General features: G+C 39.3%; 1 protein-coding gene across 1 annotated transcript in view; it reads right to left on the bottom strand.

Moving 5' to 3' along the window:
- Positions 1-9,228: 9,228 nt before the first annotated feature.
- The window catches only part of CD19 (CD19 molecule), a 32,874-nt gene continuing 20,710 nt past the window's right edge, over positions 9,229-21,392 (bottom strand). Inside the window, exons 10-17 of the mRNA XM_034423358.3 lie at positions 20,448-20,507; positions 17,753-17,815; positions 17,575-17,649; positions 16,300-16,368; positions 15,035-15,103; positions 12,366-12,455; positions 10,215-10,295; positions 9,229-9,893 (exon numbers count right to left, since the gene is read on the bottom strand). Of these exons, the coding sequence (XP_034279249.2) occupies positions 9,811-9,893; positions 10,215-10,295; positions 12,366-12,455; positions 15,035-15,103; positions 16,300-16,368; positions 17,575-17,649; positions 17,753-17,815; positions 20,448-20,507 (590 nt within the window). The 3' untranslated portion in view covers positions 9,229-9,810. The remainder of the gene's footprint in view (positions 9,894-10,214; positions 10,296-12,365; positions 12,456-15,034; positions 15,104-16,299; positions 16,369-17,574; positions 17,650-17,752; positions 17,816-20,447; positions 20,508-21,392) is intronic.

Below are 21,392 nucleotides of genomic sequence, written 5' to 3'. Positions count from 1 at the left end.
ATGGGAATTTTGCAGTAACCTTCCCCTGGATTGGGGAGGGAATGGAGATTTTACAGTATCCTTCCCCTGCCACGCCCACCAAGCCACACCAACCAAGCCATGCCACGCCCACCAAGCCATACCCACAGAACCGGTAGTAAAAAATGTTGAAACCCACCAGTGACCTGATGGGATTAAAAGTAGAAAAACAAAGACTCCTAAAATCTACATTCCCCACCCAGCTCCAAGGATAAGGCGTGACTTCTCAACCACAATGGGAGTCAGGCAACAATAACTAGAGTACTAAAAGGACACACTCAAGCAGAGGTCAAAGTACATTTCACAATGAACAGGCACCTCAAACACAAAGCCCCAAAGAATGTATAAAAGTCCACCTATCTCAACCCTATTTTGTCAGCCACAGTAGAAACATGCTGCTGAGGTTTCTGGCTACTAAATAAACAGAAACCTCATTTCCAAAATGCAACCTGCCTCCATTCTATTTTCAGCATCTCTCTCCCAGCTTGGAACTGAACCAGATTTCTCTTCTGACAACTGGATTTGGCATTTTTATCCACTTATGGAGAGCTTCCCAAGAATCTGGGATAGACATATGTTGATGTTCCATAGTGTTAAAGGTATCCTCACAGGATGAAAACTGTTCCAAGTACATTCTGCTTTGGCAATTGACTGATGCTAATTTTGTCAATGTTGATGTGTTTAAGTGGTGCTCCAGATGTTTGGGGATTATTCTGCCAATTGATTGATTTTAGGTTTTTTTTTTTTTTTTGTAATTGCTAAGGAAAACTGGAACTCTCTTGGTGCTCCAGTTGTGTTGCACCTGTTATTATTTGGACTATCTTTGCTTTCTTTTGACACAGTTCTGTTTCTATTTGCAAATCTTTGTATTTTGTAATCTTCTCCAATTCTTTCTCTTCCATTCTGCTGTCTGCGGGTACTGCCACATCCACTATCCAAACTTTTTTTGTCTTTCTTATCCACAATTGTTAAGTCTGATGTAGAAGTCTGATCTGCAGAAAAAACAATGGCTACCAACCTGCCTTCCATTGAGGACCTGTATACTGCACGAGTCAAAAAGAGGGCTGTGAAAATATTTACAGACCCTTCACATCCTGGACATAAATTGTTTCAACTCCTACCCTCAAAACGACGCTATAGAGCACTGCACACCAGAACAACTAGACACAAGAACAGTTTTTTCCCGAATGCAATCACTCTGCTAAACAAACAATTCCCTCAACACTGACAAACTATTTACTAAGTAAGTCTTCACTACTATTAATCTTCTCATCGTTCCCACCACCCATCTCTTTCCACTTATGACTTTATGACTGTAATTTTGTTGCTTGTATCCTTACAATTTATACTGATATTGTTTCCTGATTGCTTATTTGTACCCTATGGCTATCATTAAGTGTTGTACCTTATGATTCTTGATGAACGTATCTTTTCTTTTATGTACACTGAAAGCATATGCATCAAGACAAATTCCTTGTGTGTCCAATCACACTTGACCAATAAAAAATTCTATTCTATTCTATTCTATTCTATTCTATTCTATTCTATTCTATTCTATTCTATTTTCTATTCTACGTTTCTATCTGAATTCTAAACTCCTAGAGCACTTTAACTTCTTCATTTTCTATTACTCTCTCTACTTTATGGTTTCACCAGTTCTTGCTTGCAGGCAGATGTTTTTTCTTGCAGATATTCCAATGCGCCATTATTGCTCCTCTTTCATGCTGTTGCTTGTAGCCAGTCTTGGCAATCTTCTTGCAGCAGCTAAACCAGGTGGCCCACTGTTTCTTTAACTTTTTTATTCAGCTTCTTCATATTTTATCCAAGTTCTTTGTTTCTTCTACTTTCCTGCTCTTAGCCATTGCCAAGTCTTGTTATCTGCTTTGTTTGCTATTTTTTTTAAAAAATGTATTCGTACTTTATCTTCCCATGTCTCTTTTCTGTTCTTTATTTAGTCTTTCTTGTAGGACAGCTTGGTCTCTCCAGTACTGAGTAACCCTTCCTGGTATATTAGCTTTTGTGCATCTTCTTCACTGCTCTTCTGGTAGTGAATGCCCTTTTTTCATATTCAGCCTTCTGAAGTACTTGCAACATTCTGCATCCAGTTATTTTCCTTGGTAAATAGAATCTGTCAACGTCACTGCTAAGATGAAGGGCATGATTCATTATTTTTCTATTCTTCTTATCCAGGGCTTTTAGTTCTGCTTGCGTCTACTATCCCAGCTGTGTATCTAATAACTGGAATTACCCAGGTGCTAACAGCCTTGATGGTATTTCCTCCATTGAGTTTGGAATCTTCACTCTCTTAATGTATTCACTTCTGGCCTTTTATTTTACTTCAGTGTGCTTTGTTTGTCATCACCTGGAAGGATGCCCAGATATTTGTAGTGATCATCTTCATCCAGACGCTTGATATTGTTTCCATAGGGAATTTTGAGTTTTCACTTTTTTTTTCGATGGTGATTTGTCCATGGCACATTTGTCCAGTCCAAATTGTATTGCAGTATCTTGGCTGTATATATAGACAATTCAATCAGAATAGAAATGGAAGGGACCTTGGAGGTCTTCTAGTCCAGTCCCCTGCTCAAGCAGTAGATCCTGGCCTGTATCATTTCAAACAAGTGGCTGTCCAGTCTCTTCTTAAAAACCTCCAGTGATGAAGCATCCACAACTTCTGAAGGCAAGTTGTTCCTCTGGTTTATTATTCTCACTGTTAGGAAGTTTCTCCTTAATTCCAGGTTGCTTCTCTCCTCGATTAGCTTCCATTCATTGTTTCCTGTTCTGCCTTCTGGTGCTTTGGAAAATAAATTGACCTCTTCATCTTTGTGGCAGCTCTCAAATACTGGAATATTGCTATCATGTCTCTCCCCAACCCTCAATCCTTTTCTCTAGATTAGCCAAATCCAAATCCTGCAACCATTCTTCATATGTTTTATGTTCTCCAGTCCTTTAATCATCTTGATTCCTCTTCTTTGCACTTTTTCCAAATCTCAACATCTTTTTTTGTAATGTAGTGACCAAAACTGGATGCAGTATTCCAGATGTGGCCTTTCTAAGGCTTTATAAAGTAGTACTACTTCACAGGGTTGAGCAGCAATTCTATTTCAAATGCTGCTTTTCAGGTAGCCCATGACAGACAGTCCTCAGCCTACAGGCACAATTGGGACCAGAATTTCTGTTGTTAAACAAGGCAGCTGTTAAGTGAACCCTACCCAATTTATGACCTTTTCCATCACGGTTGTTAAGCAAATCACTACAGTTGTTAAGTGAATAATGTGGTCATTAAGTGAATCCAGCTTCCCACATTGACTTTGCTTACCGGAAGCTGGCTGGGAAGGTTACAAGTGGTGATCCAAAGACCCCAGGATGTTGCAACTGCTGTAAATACACGTGGGTTGCTAATCTGATCATGTCACTATGGGGATGCTGTGTTGGTTGTAAGTGCAAGGAGGACCAGTCATAAGTCACATTTTTCAGTGTCCCTGTAACTTTGAAAGGTCATTAAATGAATGGTTGTAAGTTGAGATGGAATAATTTAGCAAGGGTTTTGATGTTTGATAGCCATGCCTGATTTATTCACTATTGCCAACAGAGGAATCAGTGCAATGACAAAGAGTAGTGGTGTTAATGAGTCTCCTTGGAAGATTCCTCTTTTGATAGTAACCTTTCCCAATCCATCATCTTTGGCCATTTTCCATTGTGCCATAGATCTTTACACAAAGCTTCTGATGTTTCTAGTGACCCCGTTATTTCGATTGTCTAACCATGTGGCAGGGAGTCAAATGCCTTCTTGTAATCAACGCAGGCTACATTCAGGTTGGTTTTCCTTCTGCAGTTTTCCAGAATCATCTCGTTAAGTAGATCTTTTGTTCCACTGCTGTCTGGGTATTTTCAGCTAGATGCTGTTGGACTGTAATTAGCTACCACACCAATGTCATTGCTAATTTTAATTGCTAATTCATTGCTGATTCAAATGCAATCAATTCACTTTATTTCATTCATCAACCAAATAAAGTGCAGATTTATTTACAAGATATATATATATATCCACTCGACTCTGGGCTTTTTTCTTTTCTGGCAGCCAGCAAGTCTCTCACCTGGCAGCAGGAACTTGCTGGCTGCCAAAAATAAAGAAGCCCAGAATAGAGTGGATGTGATTCTATTGAGCTAGGGCTGCAGAAAAACCTTGGTTACGTAGGAAAAACTTGGCTAGAGGAAAAACATATATATATGTGCGTATTAAATATATATTTAATTAATTAATTAATGAGGTGTGAGTATATGTGCTTTCATCTGTTCTGACCTAGGCTTCCCCAGCAGCACAAAGCCGAGTCCTCATCCTGATAAACACCTTTTGTTTAATTTATAGTGAATTCCTCTCCAGCAAAGTCTTTCCTCTCCCACAGTCTTTCAAGATAGTTCACAATTACCGACCTTTATCAGGCTTGGAGAGTGGCCAGGCTGAGCAATACTTGACAAGAATGCAGTAATGAACTAATTGTCTCCTGCAAACACACCTTTCGCTCCTCTTTTATTCCCCCTGGGAGGGGCCCTTCATCATCCACTTGTGGCCTTATTCACAAGTTGACCCTTGTTCCTTAGCTGTTTCCTTCGTCTGGCAACTCTGCGCATGTGCACCAGGGGTGGATTCTACTTACTTTTACTACTGGTTCGCATGCGCAGAAGAATTCTGATGACGTCGGATTTGGTGGGCGGAGCCTCCCGCCTGTTTTACTACCGGTTCTATAGAACCGGTGGGAACCGGGGGCAACCCACCACTGATGTGCACACTGGGAACAGGCTCCAGCTGTTCATCTGCCTCACTGATGTATGACTCCAAAGGCAGCGAATATCTGCCATATGGACCTGGCCCCATCTCTGCCTCCGATGCAGAGCACTTGTCAGAATCTTCCCGAGACTCCAGGACTGGCTCATGTTTCTCCCCAACCTCCTCACTGTCCGAATCTGCTGCCAGTTTTGCTGGCCTCTGGCAGGCCACAACATCATCTCTATGCAAGTAAGGGAGAAGGAAGCCCTCCCTGAGTTAAAAATAGGATGAGATATAATTATTGAATAGACTATCTGAATGGCATACAGATCTTCTAAAGAATCATTGTGTAAATGTGTTATGGAGAAGAGGAAGAGGCGTGTTCCCCCCCCTCCCCCCATCTTTTTACATATTTTCTTCACTGGGCTTATCTTCAAACACATGACAGCTTTTTTTGTTATATCCGCTCTCCTGTTTCCTTGTGTAATTTACAATCTAACTTTCTGCAGTTTTGCCTCTGAAAATTTTCTGCAGCACAGTCACAATATTTCCCACTGGTTCTCCTACATGTTCCTTTCTAAATTATTTGCCAAATTTTTGTTTTCAGGACTTCCTTTTCTATTTGCAGTTCCTGGCCTTCTGTATTTTTCTGCAATCAGTGTTAAATTAAATTCCTCCTTTGCGGCCTCATTGTTTCAGAGTTTCTAATGTACTGTGCAACTTAGATCAGGGGTCCCAACCTGTGGGCTGTGGCCCACTACCGGGCCATGGCCTATTCTCAACTGGCCACGTGAATGTTGGGCCAGTGTGCGTGCACCACAGCCCCACTCATGCGAGCGGCGAGCACCAGCGCTCAGAGCCCCACTGTGTGAGGGCTCACTACTCACACAAATGAAGCTGTGTGCACATGCACATGGATGTACCTGCCCCTCACACAAAACCATCCCCTCTTCCCTTGTGCTGGGCCGCCAACCCAGAAAGGTTGGTGGACACTGACTCAGATGACATGAAATCTAAAATGAGACATCTTATTTTTAAAATTATTTTTTTACGTCTTGTCCTATTTCCCAAAGTTTATTCTGATAGAAGTTTGAGCAAAATCCAGGTTTTATAGAAACATCATACTGCTCTGTGACTTGCAACCATTCATTTAGAAACTGTTCGAAATTACAATGGCATTGAAAAAGGGGCATATGACTGATTTTTGCATTTATGATCATTGCAGCATCTCCAACATCATGTGATCAAAATTTGGGCACTTGGTAAAAGACATGTATTTACAATGGTTGTCCCAGGGTCATGTGATCGCTATTTACATTTTCCTCAGCTGGCTTCTGACAAGCAAAGTCAAGGGGGGCTTCACTTAAAAACTGCAGTGATTCATTCAAGAACCATGGCAAAAAGGTCATAAAATTATACTTGACTCACTTAATTATGCATTGCTTAGCAATAGAAATCCTAACTCCAAGGGTAGATGTATGTCAAAGACAACGTGTATTCCTTTTTTATAATCTAGAGCAGTGATGGCTAACCTTTTTGCCATCACATGCCAAAAGCGGGGGGAGCATGGGGAATCACGTGTGTGTGTGCCCACACCCATAATTCAATCCCTCCCTGCTCTGCCCCCCAAGCATGCATTTGTGATCCCTCCCCCTGGAACAGGGGGAGTGCGAACTCCCCCTGTTTTTTGCACACAATGGCCCGGTGGACCTGGTAGGCCCATTTTTCGCCCTCCCCAGGCTCCAGAGGCTTTCTTGGAGCCTGGAGGGGGGGCAAAAAAGGCCTTTCCCACCTCCCTTGAGGCCCTCTGGAGACCAGAAACGGCCTGTTTCCCAACTTCTGGTGGGCTTGGAAGGCCCGAAAATCTGCTGGTCGGCACACACATGCACACTGGAGCTGAGCTAGGGCAAAGGTTGTGTGCCCACAGATATGGTTCCGCGTGCCACCTGTGGCATGCATGCCATAGGTTCCCCATCACGGATCTAGAGGCCCTGAGTTGTATTAGGACTATAAATCCCAAATACATCAAAAAATCTGTCGATGTGCAGCAGTATTTCCCTCATGTCAGATCACTGCTCTTTCTGTTTAATTTCAATTATGTAAGACTAGAAACAGTTACAGGTAGTCCTTTTCTTATGACCACAATTCAGCCCAACATTTCTGTTGCTAAGCAAGACAACAACCTTTCTTGCTGCCTTTGTTAAGTGAATCACTATGGTTGTTAAGAGAATTTGGCTTCTCCATTAACTTTGCCCATCAGAAGGTCACAAAAAATAATCATATTTAATTTAATTTCCAATTTATATACCGCCCTTCTCCCTGAGGACTCAGGGCGGTGTACAGCCAAGATAAAAAACATAGAATACAAATATTAAAACATTTAAAAATATATATAAATTTTGGCCCGAAAGTTAAGAATCACAGACTAATTAAAAGAATTTAAAAATTTTAAAAATTTCTTCTTAAGCCAACCCAGCTTGTTGAAAAAGATAGGTTTTCAGGGAACGACGGAAGGCATTGAGGTCCTGGATTCTTCTTATCTCCGGGGGCAACTGATTCCAGAGGGTGGGAGCCCCCACAGAGAAGGCCCTCCCCCTGGGGGCCACCAGCCTACATTGTTTGGCTGATGGCACCTTGAGGAGGCCCTCTCTGTGGGAGCGCACGGGTCGATGGGAGGACATCGGTAGCAGCAGGCGGTCTCGGAGATAGCTAGGTCCTATGCCATGGAGCACTTTAAAGGTGATAACCAACACCTTGAAGCGCACCCGGAAGACCACCGGGAGCCAGTGCAGCTTGCGCAGGAGTGGTGTTACATGGGAGCGCCATGTTGCTCCCATCACTACCCGCGCTGCTGCATTCTGGACCAGCTGGAGCCTCCGGGTGCTCTTCAAGGGGAGCCCCATGTAGAGAGCGTTGCAGTAGTCAAGGCGAGAGGTGACGAGGGCGTGAGTGACTGTGCACAAGGAATCCCGATCAAGAAAGGGCCGCAACTGGCGAATCAGGCGAACCTGATAAAAGGTCCCCCTGGTAACAGCCGTCAGATGTTCCTCCAAAGACAGCTGCCTATCCAGGAGGACTGGATATGATCCCCGGACACTGTAAATGTCACATGCCAGTTGCCAAATTTTTTTTACATGTCTATAGGGATGCTACAATGGTCGCTAATGTGAAAAATAGTCGTAAATCACTTTTTTCAGTGCTGCTGTAACTTCAGGTCACTAAACAAATTGTTACAAGTTGAGGACTACCTGTATGTAGCACCGGCAACAGCTGTTGGAATGTTTTCAAGAAATATGTCTTCATTTCTGCATAAGATTACAGTTACCTGACCCGAATTCAAGTAAAAATTAAAAGCGAGCTTGTTGAGATCACAAGGTGATGAGAAGCAGAAGATAATCTAGTACAGAATATTTTATTTCACAGGATATAGGACCTGATAAAATATATGACAGCAAGAGAAATAAGAACAATAATATGCTGGGACAAGTTTTCCCAGTTTGTTAACAGTGCAATGAGATCCTTTTTATATAGCCAGGCGAAAGATTTATACCATCTGAAGAGAAACCAGGAAATAAATAACCTTACACTGGGCCTTACACTGTACTAAGTTATAATGGAATAAGTTTGATGTTGATATATTGTAACATACTGTATGGACCTAGATATCATTTATAGCTTAACATTATTATTATTGTAGATCTTCATTAAATTATGGCTGAATAGGATATCTCAACCAGACTGTGTCCTTTCTTGATAGATATGCAGGAACACATCTATTTATAGAAACCATTTTTTTCCCCTACTGGGCGTAACATGTTCTTCCCCTATCTCCTCCCCAACTTCTTGTTTTTCTTGACACATACATGTCTAATGACTGTAGCTGCTTATGCCCTTCATGGATTTTGCCCTTTAAAAAATTGATTTGATTATGTGCCATCAAGTTGGTTCCACTTAGAACCCACATAGACGGATTTTCTGTATGAAGATCTGCCCTTAATCCAGTACTTCAGTCTTCCATTGATGATCCCATCACCACTTTCAGTCCATCCACCATACTCCTGGTCATCTTCTTCTTCTGTTTCTTTCCACCTTTCCCAACATTACAGCCTTCTTCAAGAGAGTCAGATCTTCACATAGTGTGTCCAAAGTAGGATAATTTGAGTCTGGTCATTTGTGGGTTAAGTGAGACTTCTGGATTGATTTGTTCAATGATTCATTTGTTTATTTTCCTGGCTAGCCGCAGTATTCTCAGGAGGCTTCTTCAACACACGTGTCCCAAAAGCATCACTCCTCTTCCTGGTCTGCTTTTTTTAAAGTCAAACTTTCGCTTTCCTATAATATCCCGAGGATATTAAGGTTTGCACAATTCTGATCTTTGCAAGTATAGGCACATCACTGCAGTTGAATATCTTTTCCAATTAAAACAATGATTTACACTGATCACTGATGCACTGATCCTTTTATTGAAAAAACATTTATAACCATATGCTTCTTGCTTGAAATGCTGTTCAGTGTCTGAAAATGAAGGGTGGTTTTGTGATTGTCATGCGCACCAATCAACACAATCTTAAATGAAGAAGGCGTGTTTTCATACTTATCATAAAAATTAATAAATCAGCAAGTGACTTCCAGAGCTGGATTCTCTGAGTAATATTAACCATTTGCCAACTGTTGATTCATCAGACCCATAAACTGCTTTTTATTTATTTTTTTTAAATGTCCAAGTTTGCTTGAAAGTAATTGTGAAAAAAAAGAAACATTTTCAGAGTCTCTGAGCAATTGAAAAATGCAAGTTTCTATCCACACCTCCTTCAAAAATCCCTCTGCCATTCTTCACTGCTCCAACTGGTAGACATCAGACACAAGTCTAATCTATCAGGGTTTTCTTCTCTTGTAAAAGAACTGACATCTAACACATTCAACATTCCCCATCTCTTGGGACAAGAGTAAAATTCTGGATAGAAATATCTTTAATTTAGAGAAGGAAGGAGTTGATCCCAGCTTGTTCCCGTGCTGTAGCAATACTAGTCTGAGCATAGCAGCCCACCTCTAAGATCACTTCCAAAAGGAACAGAGATGTGCTGCCATCTGGAGCCAGAGGGAGAATCTGTGGAAGAAATGGAGATTGGGTAGGTAATGCTGGGGAAAGTAATACAAACCCATGACCTAGATCCTGTAGGAGCAACGTTTCTTGAAAACTATAGGATCTGCAGCAATTTAAATGTAATATAGAACACTGAATTCATTAAATGGAATGTTTTCTTTAATTAGCCAAAAAAAAAAAAAAGAACAACAACTAGATCCACATGACTTATTTATCTGGCAAAAAATAAATTTCTAACTCTGGGACTGCCACAACAAGTTTGAACAGGCAGCATTCCTATGAAAACATTTCCAGCTCCATAACTTCCCTCTCCTCTCAACTTACGTTCTCCAGGTTTATCCAAGATGCCGTCTCTCCGTGAGTTGAGGCTCGTGGGGCTTTCCATATTTTCATAGGAGTCAGCATCTGCAGTGAGAAACTTGTTATAGATTTATTGAATTCCCAATCCCAGTTTATGTCAATAAGATTTCTGGAACTGGGGAGAGTTGAAGATATCCAAGTGGTTCAGAGTTAACCATTTTTTCCCCTGTCTTGTCTTTAATACTGTATTGGGCTTTCCAAGTACAGTGATATCTTGGTACTTGGCTGCTTTAAAACTTGTCAAATTTGGTTCTCAATCTATTTTGATGTGAAAATGTTGTCCCAATACTTAGCCTCTTTTTGTACTTGAGCTGCTATAGGAAGAAGGGGGCATCTGTGGAGAACAGACAGGAAGTCAGCCATGCTGGGAAGGTTGACTTACATTTGTTTAGTGACCATTTGAAGTTATAATGTCACTGAAAAAAGTGTGTTATGATTGTTTTTCACACTTACAACCATGGCAGCATCTCCCTAGTTGTGTAATCAAAATTTGGGTGCTTGGCAACTGGCATGTATTTATGAGGGACATTTATGCAATGTCCTGAAGTCATGGGATCACCTTTTGTGACCTTCTGATAAACAGAGTCAATGTGGAAGCCAGATTCCCTTAATAACCATGTTACTAACTTAATAACTGCAATGTTTCACTTAACAACTGTGGCAAGAAAGTTTGTAAAATGGGGCAAAATTCATTCAGCGACTGTCTTTCTTAGCCACAGAAATTTTGGGGCTCAGATGTGGCTGTAAGTCAAGGACTAGCTGTAAGCTAGAAACTATTGTGAGTTCTGTCAGGGAAAAGAGAATCAGCAATAACAAGCATAGACTATATAGAAATTAGTCTCTTTGTTCCATATTTGCTGTCTTGGCCAAGTTTCTATGGAAAGAAGCAAGTTAAAAATAAGTATGTTTGGTCAAGGACAAGACTGTTCCCCCCCCCGTGCCCCCCCCACACACATACACTAAATCAGCTATTATTCCTAAATAAGGAAACCAGGAAGATGACATATGGTATGTAATTAGTTTGATAAATGTGCTTGTTTGCATGCAAATGTTTTCTGCTCTTCAAATAAAATATCCTATATTCGTAGATCAATAAACCCTCAACACACACTACAGCAGCTGTTGGTTTTATTGCATTTGCCAAGCAGAAGGTTTTCCTCCATCTGCCGCACAATTTTAAATGCAAAAGAGCCCCTCTTGAGAAAAAAGTCACCCATTGAAATTCATTGCAATCCTATGGCTTTGAAAAACATCCCTCCTTTTCTGCTGCTTGTCCTTAAAACACAGAAGAACAGTTCCTGGGTTTTGTCCCAGCATCTACTGGAAATAGCTTTAAATGATTTGAAGATGAAAAATAACGTTTTTTATTTATTGGATTTTTATCTTGCCTTTTATTCAAGGGTTCAAGATGGCATGCACAGCACTTCCTCTCCAGAAAAACAACTTTGTGAGATAGGTTGGGTTGAGGGTGAATGATTGGCTTAAAGTCACCTAGTGATCTTTCATATCTGTCGATCAACTTGAACTTCAGTTTCTCTGATCCTAGCCTAATGCCTCAAATCAATGGTAAAATGTAAAATTTGTTACTACCAGTTCTGTGGGCATGGCTTGGTGGGGAGGTAATGTGACTGGGTGGGCATGGCCAACTTTTTTTTTTACTTTTAAAAGCATTTTTTCTACAACCTCTTTGGCCGAAGAGGTTGTAGAAAAAATGCTTTTAAAAGCCTCTGACGATCCCAGCTGAGCTGCGCAATCATCAGAGGCTTTTTTTTAACTTTTAAAAGCATTTTTTTGGCCGAAGAGGTTGTAGAAAAAATGCTTTTAAAAATAATTTTAAAAGCCTCTGATGATTGCCTGGCTCAGCTGGGCATGGGGAGAGGGCAGGAATTTTTGCTACTGGTTCTCTGAACCACCCGCCACCATCGCTACCGGATTGGGCGATCCAGTCCGAACTGGGAGCATTTCACCCCTGCCTCAAACTGTTATTACAAATTGGACAAACTTGTTTGTTAGCAAACCATTCTCAGATTCTATAAAAGTAGTCCTTGAAGTTTCTTTTTCTAAATTCCTGCAACCAACTTCCTTCCTAGAGAATCCAAGAGTTTTGATACTCACCCTCTTCATTGCTTGTGTTGGTATGGAGGTAAAACAGTTTGCTTGCAGTGGGACATAAGGATCCATTCATCTCTTCATAGGATTGAGACCCTGATGAATAAAGCAGGAACTTCTCAAAGTTTCTAACTCTTAGCAATCAGCTTTCTACTGTTGCTCTGCTGTCATTTAATCTCGAAAAGAATTTTTTTTTAAGTAATAAATCTGGCCTACCTTGTTTTGAGTTCTTTGTATCTAACCCTTTTTAATTATTCTATTTTATTTTATTGAGATTTGGTTTGTTGTATTTTATGCGATTGCATTGTTATGACCCATCTTTAGAATAATAAATTTATTTATTTATGTTATCAACAATTCTGCAAGGCAACCTAATCTGTTTGTTTTCCAGCCTGAGAACATAGTTTCCAAACAGCCCAAGGATGTCTTTGTTGTAAAGGGCAGCAATCAGCTCTTGGAGGGTATGGACCAGTGGTGGGATTCAACCAGTTCGCACCACTTCGGGAGAACCGGTTGTTAACTTTCTGAGCAGTTTGGCAAACTGGTTGTTGGAAGAAATCATTAGGGCAGAGAACCGGTTGTTAAATTATTTGAATCCCACTACTGGTATGGACCATGCCAGCTGTTGCAGCCATTTGGAGTTGGCAATAGAATGAGATTAGAATAAATCAGAGTACAGGTAATCCTTGATTTATGACCACAATTGAGCCCACAATTGAGCCCACTTCGCAAATTTCTGTTGCGAAGTGAGACATTTGTTAAATGACTTTTGCCCCATTTTACGACCTTTCTTGTCACTGTTGTTAAGTGAATCACTGTGGTTGTTAAGTTAGTAACATGGTTGTTAAGTGAATCGGATCTCCTCATTGACTTCGCTAGTCAGAATGTTGCAAAAGGCGATGATATGACCCTAGGACACTGCAATTGTCATAAATATGAGTCAGTTGCCAAACACCTGAATTTTGATCACGTGACCATGGGGATGCTGCAAGGTATGAAAAACGGTCCTAAGTCACTTTTTCAGTTACTTTTTAGTAACTCTGAGCTGTTACTAAATTATTATTATTATTATTATTATTATTATTATTATTATTATTATTATTATTATTATTTTATTTATTTATTTATTTATTTATTTAATTAATTAATTAATTAATTTGTATACCGCCCTTCTCCAACAGGACTCAGGGCAGTGAACAGCCATGGTAAAAATACAACATATAAAATTTAAAAACAATTTAAAAAACATTAAATATTTTTGGCCGTCAATTTAAAATAGCTCAATTAAAACCAATTATAAATTTAAAATTGTAAGGATGGGGTCAAGCCAGCCCGGCTAGATGGAATAAATGTGTTTTCAGGGCCCGACGAAAAGTCCGGAGGTCTTGAACTGTTGTAAATCGAGGACTACCTGTAGAGTATCTGCTCCAAAGGATTAAGACAGCCTTGGATGCAGGATGGATGCAGAGTTTCAAAGCATGGGAGGTGGGGGGAATTCATGTCAACATTAAGAAATGGTAAGTAGTTGTTTTTTTTTTTTACTTATGGCCACTTGTTTAGCAACTATTTGAAGTTATGATGCTGCTGGAAAAAGGTGATTTATGACCAATCCTCAAAGATACCATTGACTGAAAGACTCTGTCCCTGTGGCTCAGGAGAGGTGGAGACTGTGGGTCACATACTCCTTCGATGTTCCTTTTACAGAGACAGCCAGAAAAAACATATTCTGCCAATAATTTTTAGGTATCCTGGCCATTCTGACACTGCTTATTTCCAGTGGTTGCTTAAAGATGAACAATCCATAACTACAGTGCAGGTGGCTAGATCCTGCACAGCTTAACATGGTTGTTAAGTGAATCGGATCTCCCCATTGACTTCGCTAGTCAGAATCAGAAACACGTGTCTAATACACCATAGTTATGTTATACAACAAATGTGACAAACCCTTTGCACCGCTTATTCCTTTCCCTTTTAGTATTAAACTGACAACGGGCCACACATTTATGGATTGTAATTGTAGTATAGTTAGACCATGTATAATTGACAGACCTGATTTTATCATAGATTTTAGTTGTTATATATTATTTTATACTAGAATTTTTAATTGTACATTTACTGAGTATTTTTATTTGTTCTGGTCTCTGGTCTATAACTGCAATAAACTAAATTGATTGATTGATTGATTGACCAGTCCTCAAATTTATAACTATTTCACCATACAACCATCTTTCCACAAACAAAGCCAGTGGGGAAAGCTGGCAGAGAAGGTTGTAAATCATAGTCACGTGATGTCTCACTTAATGACTGTGGCAAAAAAGACTGTAAAATCTGATGCAGTCACATGATGGCTCACTTAACACTCACTCAAGAAATTTCCTGGTCCCTTATTGTGGTCTTAAATTGAGGACTACTTGTATGCGTAATCTATATTGGGAACAGGGCAAGATTAGAGGACTTCAGATGATGTATATAAAATACCTTATGCTCAGTTTTCTTTCTGTAGAGGCTTTAAAAGTGCAAATGTATTTTTTATGCATTTCAAATTACATATGTAGGAGGGTAGTTTTAAAAATAAAAAGATGATAATGCTATACTTCAATCTGGTAGGTAGGAGAAGAAATCCAGGAGAAGTTTGAAGATTTTGTGGTTCACTAAAAGTTCTCCTTTTTACTTACCTGTAGAAGGTTCACTGCCTCCATCCTGCCTGTCCTTGTGGATGTCTAGAGCCAACTGTAAGCGTAAACCTGGAAAAAGAGATCAATACCAGCAGCTAAATGGCATTTTATACTGCGATTACACAAATACTGTTCATTTAAAGCTTAAAAACAAAGACTTCCTCTCTAGAAATCTTTATACTGAGCATCCCAAAGCATCCAAGATTTCTACAAATGAGGTACTATATAAAAAGAATGTCATTTAACTAGTTGTGTTCCCCAGAACTGATATAAATAGACTGTCTCTTATACAAGACTTAATATTTAAGCAGCCAGTTTCTAATCATTATATTTTGTGTATTTAATATTTATTTATTTATTCATTTTATTTATTCAATTTATATCCCGCCCTTCTCCTAGTGGACTCAGGGCAGTGCACAGCCAGAACTAAAACACATATCAATACAAAATTTAAAATTATTAAAAGAATTAAATAACTGTGGCCCAAAAATTTAAAACATTGAAATATTGATAAAACCCCATTTGGAATCACTGTGACATGGTGATTTCAGCTTACCAATTATATATATCAGACCTCTATCTCATTTTACCAGTCTAACAAATCTCAACTTCCAACTGCACTGATTTTATGGTATGAATTTCCTTAAATAAATATGATATAAAATGCAGGTAGTCCTTGATTTACAGCCACAATTGAGGCCAAAATTTCTGTTGTTAAGTGAGACATTTGTTAAATAATTTTTGCCCCATTTTATGACCTTTCTTGCCTCAGTTGTTAAGTGAATCATTACAGTTGATAAGTTAGTAACCTGGTTGTTATGAGAGTGGTTTCTCCATTGATTTTGCTTGCCAGGTCACAAAAGGGATTCTATTCTGTTCTGTTCTGTTCTGTTCTGTTCTGTTCTGTTCTGTTCTGTTCTGTTCTACTCTACTCTACTCTACTCTACTCTACTCTACTCTACTCTTCCCTACCCTACTCTACCCTACCCTACCTTACCCTATCCACTGCAGTGATTTGCTTAACTGCAGAAAAGATCATCAATTGGGTGTGACTCATTTAGCAAGTGCCTCACTTGGCCAATGAAATTTTGGTCCCATTGTGGTTATAAATTGAAGACTATCTGTAATAGTAATAATAAATATGCCTTCTAAAAATAGATTGGCTTTTGCTGATGAAGAAAGATGGAGAAATGTCATACATTTGGAGATAATAAATTCTGGACTTGGGGTTTTATTGTTGTTGTTGTTTAGTTTCTATTTTGTACCTGCTATGAGTCGTGCTGCACCAGAGCTCATAGGACACTCTTCTTCCAAATTTATATAGTTTTCATTGTCTGTTAAATAAATACAGTAGATTATCACCAGCAGCCCCATGATTTAATAACTTTGTCAGGACTTTACAGAGTCAGTTTTTGTTATGAGAAATACTCTGAAAGTTCTCATAAAACATCCAAGATTACTTGATAATGAGAGGAGCAGCATATAAATTTAATAAATAAATAATAAATAACTAAAGCCATAAAAAGGAAAAGGAAGGAAAATAATGTTCCTGCAGTAACATGATGCTTCAAAATCTGCAGCTGCCACAATGAAGCAATATGAAGACTGGGAGTCCTTGGTCCCATTGTGGGCCCCCATATGAAGGCTCCTGGCCACAAGGTTTTGCAACCAATACTAGTGCTAAAGTATCTTTACAATTTTGAAAATCAATACAGTCAATATATTTGTTAATTTCAAAATTCTACAGACATCTTTGTTTAAACTACTTTTGTTTATAAATAGTCTGGATTAGAATAAAGGACAAGAATAAGCATGTTAGACCAGAGGGGAAAATATATATCCACAATACGACAATGTCTACATGGAATAGAGTACTGTACTTCTAGCTGTCTATGAAGATTCTCAGTCGTCCAGGTCATAGTTGTATCAAAAGTGGTTTTTATTTTTGAAAAGGCAACCGGACTGATTATTTTTGAGGAAAAAGAAGATGTTTTGCTTCCTATCCTGGAAGCTTCATCAGTTGCCTTGGATGCTGTGGCAGATGGAAGGACAGTTATTGACAGTTGAGATTAGTTTGTGGGGGGGGGGGAATTATAGGTCCTGGCAGGATGGTGGTGGTGGGAGAATGGAAAGATTATGTGTCTTCTTTTTCTTCAAAAAATTAGTCTAGTTGTCTTTTCAAAAATAAAAACCACTTTTGATGTATTTCTAGCTGTTCCCAACTAACATAATGTTGCAGTACAGTACATGTCACATTACCTCTAGCTAAAATGCCTGGGTATGTGTGAAGATACGTTTCAACACATGAAGAACACCAGTTTTGGAAACCCAGTTGGCTTTCCTTTATATTTAGTATTTCTCAACCTTGGCAATGTTAAGATTTATGGACTTCAAATTCCAGAATTTCCCAATCAGCATGCTGACTTGAGAATTTCAGGGATTGAATTCTCCACATCTTAAAATTGACAAGTTTTAGAAACCCTGATCTATATGAGCGTTATGCTTGTCCTTTCAACTTCCATATCAAATCCAGACACTACCTTCAGCAATGGGGTCTTGGTCTTGGGTCAAATTCTCAAGGACCTGCTCGGTTTTGTTGGAGTACCAGGAGTCAGCTATGGGACATAAGAAAGCAATAATTAAAAATATTCTACCAATATCTTATCATGACACCTGCATTCCTCATTCTGTCAAGACCCCCCATATATTTCTCAATACCTGAGTTCCCATTGTGAAGCTCAAACGTCACCTTGTCCTTGTTATTTTCGTAAATGAGCACATCTATGATAGAAGAAAGAACAGCTGTCATTTCAAAAAAAAAAAGAGGAAGTAAAGGATGGCTGTCATTGCTAATCCACATGCTTTGCATACTGAATGTGAAACATATCTGGGGAAGAAGGGTGGATCCTCTTTTTGAGATCTTAAGGAGCTGTGGACCACTCTTGTAACAATGGTTTGAAGGACTCCTCAACTTGTACCTCACCAAGGAACAAACTTGCTCTGGCAACATGTGTTTTCTGTTGTGTCTTTGTGATGAGGCCTTCATCTTATCCACAGTCTATGAATGAATTATGCATAAGGCATCTGATGTTAAAATATTATTTTCCCCCCTTATTCCAAAGCCATCTAAGGGTAATCTCAAGGCATGCAAATTCTATTAGATTTTGTTACCCATTTCTTTGGAGGGGAATCAAGCCAATTATTCTCTCAATGATTTGACAGGATAAGATTGATAAGGAAAGGAAATTTCATCCTGGTGCTTTTCTCATATTCAAAGATAGGTGGATGGTACTGGCAATTTAGTAGAAAAGAACAGTTGTAAAACATTATCTCCAAAATTGTTTGATTATTACATGCCATCAAGTTGATGTCAAATCTTATTGACCACATAGATAGATTTTCTCTAGGACAAATCTGTCTCCAACCTGTACTTTCAAATCTTCCACATTGTTGTTAGTAATCCTTTTCTCTTTCTTTCCCCCTTTCCTAGCATTATACCTCTTTAGAGAGCTAGATCTTTGCTTGTGCTTATTAATGCGAGTTTAGATATTTATACAAGTGAGAACTCTAGATTGATTTGTTCAGTGATCCATTGTATGCATGGTCCATTTTGGGAATTCTTTAAGTTGAAGTCCATAGATCTGGAAATTGCCAAACTTGGGATACACTCCTATAGAAATGCCAATAGTAGAGACAGCAAGATCTGGCCATAAGGCATGCAGAACACACAATGTATCTAAATTTAACTGAGTGGTTTCTTAAGTCAAGATGTTGGTTGGTCATTAGTCCAGTTCAGATAGAGAGCTCAGAGTATAGGTCTTCAGCTTCTGACAAGCAAAGTCAATGGGAAAGCCATATTCACTTAACACCCATGTTGCTAACTTAACAACTGCAGTGATTCATTTACCTATTGTGGCAAGAAAGGTCATAAAATGGGGCAAAATTCACTTAACAAATGTCTCACTTAGCAACATAAATTTTGGGCTTAATTGGGGTTGTAAATTGAGGACTATCTGCCAGATGAATTGGTAGGCACTGACGCAGATATACCCTCTTCCTTTTCCTGAACATCCTTTGGAAAGTTTAAATATGGCAACTCCATCTTGCATAATTCAGGTAGAAATTAGGAAATAGGGATGGCCAGGAGCAAATACAATGCTTATTAAATAACTTCTGGAGCATTCATCAACCAAGGCTTAAGGGACAGCTAGAGGCCAATAGGACAATTGTTAGATCGTTACTAAAATGTTTATTAGATGATTTGTTTTCTATATCCTGCTTTATCCTGCCTTCTGCTTTAGTGAAATTGTATAAAGCTTTCTTAATCCTTTGTTCTGGGTCCTGGCATTTTGCTGGCTGGGACCCCTTTTGCAGAAGGCGTCTTTCCTTCAATAAAAGGAAACAAAACCAGACCAAATCTCATGTCTGGTGTTCTTCATTCGGCATTAGGCTCAAACCCAAACTGGGGACAACAGATTGTATCCAATTTTACATTTTTGGCTCCAATTGTTAAATGAATCACTGCAGTTGTTAAGTGAACCATGTGATTTTTGAGCAAATTCTGTCTTTCTCCCCATTGATTTTGCTTGTCGTAAGCCAGTTGGGAAGGTCACAAATGGTGATCACATGACCTAGAGTCACTGCAACCATCATAAATGTATGCTGGTTGCAAAGCGCCCGAATTTTGATTGTATGACTGTGAGGATGCTGCAACAGTCATATGTGTGAGGACCAGTTGTAAGTCACTTTTTTCAGTGCCATTGCAACCTTGAGTGGTCAGTAACAAATGATTGTACATTGAGGACTACCTGTACAAAATTCAGAATCCCCCCTTTCATACACACAAGTGAATGTTTACTATTCTTCAGTATTTATTTTTCATCTACCCTTAAAAATTATAGTTCTCTGCCCACAAATCCAATAGGGTTTTGTTCCTCCCCAAGTAACGTTACTCATTCAAAGAGCTGCTGAAGAATGAGGGTTCACAGCAATGGTGGGTTGCCCCCGGTTCATACCAGTTCTATAGAACCGATAATAAAACCGGCAGGAGGCTCCACCCACTCACCCTGACATCATGAAAATTTTTCTGCGCATGTACAGAAGCTTCTGCGCTTGCGCAGAAGAGGGGGTGCACGCTAGCAAAGTGAGTGCACATGTGTGGCCCTGTTGCGAACCGGTAGTAAAGGTAAGTAGAACCCACCCCTGGTTCACAGGGGATCTGTACAAGATGGTCAAGCAAACCAAGAAGGACATCTGTACCCTACGGTCATGACCTGCATCTTAACATTTCAAAACTTTCTGCAATTGCCCTGAGAAGTTCATCAGCTTCCTTCACAAAATGTAGGAAGTCAATGAAGCAATCTGATGTGACCTTACATTAAGAAAGCAAAGCTTGTGAGAGAAATTAGTTTACCATTCAAAACTACATCTTCCGGTTTCACTTCTTCTTGAGTATTTTCATAGTTTTCATCATCTGAAGCAAAACCAAACAAGATTAAAAAGATTACAAGGAGTCCTTGAGATATAACAGGTCACTAACCTGCAGTTTGAACTGAGGACAAATCCTCCCCAAAACTACATTATGACCCCATTTCAAAATTATGGCCAGTGCACCATCCTGTGGTCATTCACCCTTAGACTGACTACAGGAACGCTGCAACATCCTGCTGCTCCTCTCCTGAGGGGAACATGACATGGATGTTGAGAGGCATATAACGTGGATTTTGTAACTTGCTAAGTAACATAAATGCTTTGTATTTTAATTTGACTTATTTTGTCTTTTAAAATGATGTTCAGGCTCATGACAGACTGGAATGTAGGAAAACCTTTATCCTATGGTTGTACGGATTGATTAGATAGCTTTTAACATTCCTAAACTGAAAAGATAATTTACAGAAGGATGTCTTGATTGCAGAAAATATGACTTCAGCAACAGAGTGGTCAACGCCTGGAATGCACTACCTGACTCTGTGGTTTCATCCCAAAACCCACAAAATTTTAACCTAAGACTGTCTACTGTTGACCTCACCCCATTCCTAAGAGGTCTGTAAGGGGCGTGCATAAGAATGGGCCTACCGACCCTGTCCTAATGTTTCCTCTATTTGTATCTATTTTATGTATCCAATCTATGTTTATACTTATTACCCAATACGTTCTTGACAAATAAATAGATAAAATAAAATAAAAAATATCTCCTGATAGGAAAAAGTTTAGTGTCAACTGGGATCTGGTTATCTAACTTCAAACAAGCTTTATAATTGATTTACTGTGCAAGGAGGGATTATTCTTATCTTGTCCAACCAACTTTCCTCTTTCATTTTTCTTTGTTGTGTTAACTATAAAAAGGAATTCAAAGTGG

Source organism: Pantherophis guttatus, chromosome 4 (assembly GCF_059756535.1).
Source record: "Pantherophis guttatus breed Tessera chromosome 4, ASM5975653v1, whole genome shotgun sequence".
NCBI lineage: Eukaryota > Metazoa > Chordata > Lepidosauria > Squamata > Colubridae > Pantherophis > Pantherophis guttatus.
This window is presented reverse-complemented; position numbering and strand designations above follow the sequence as displayed.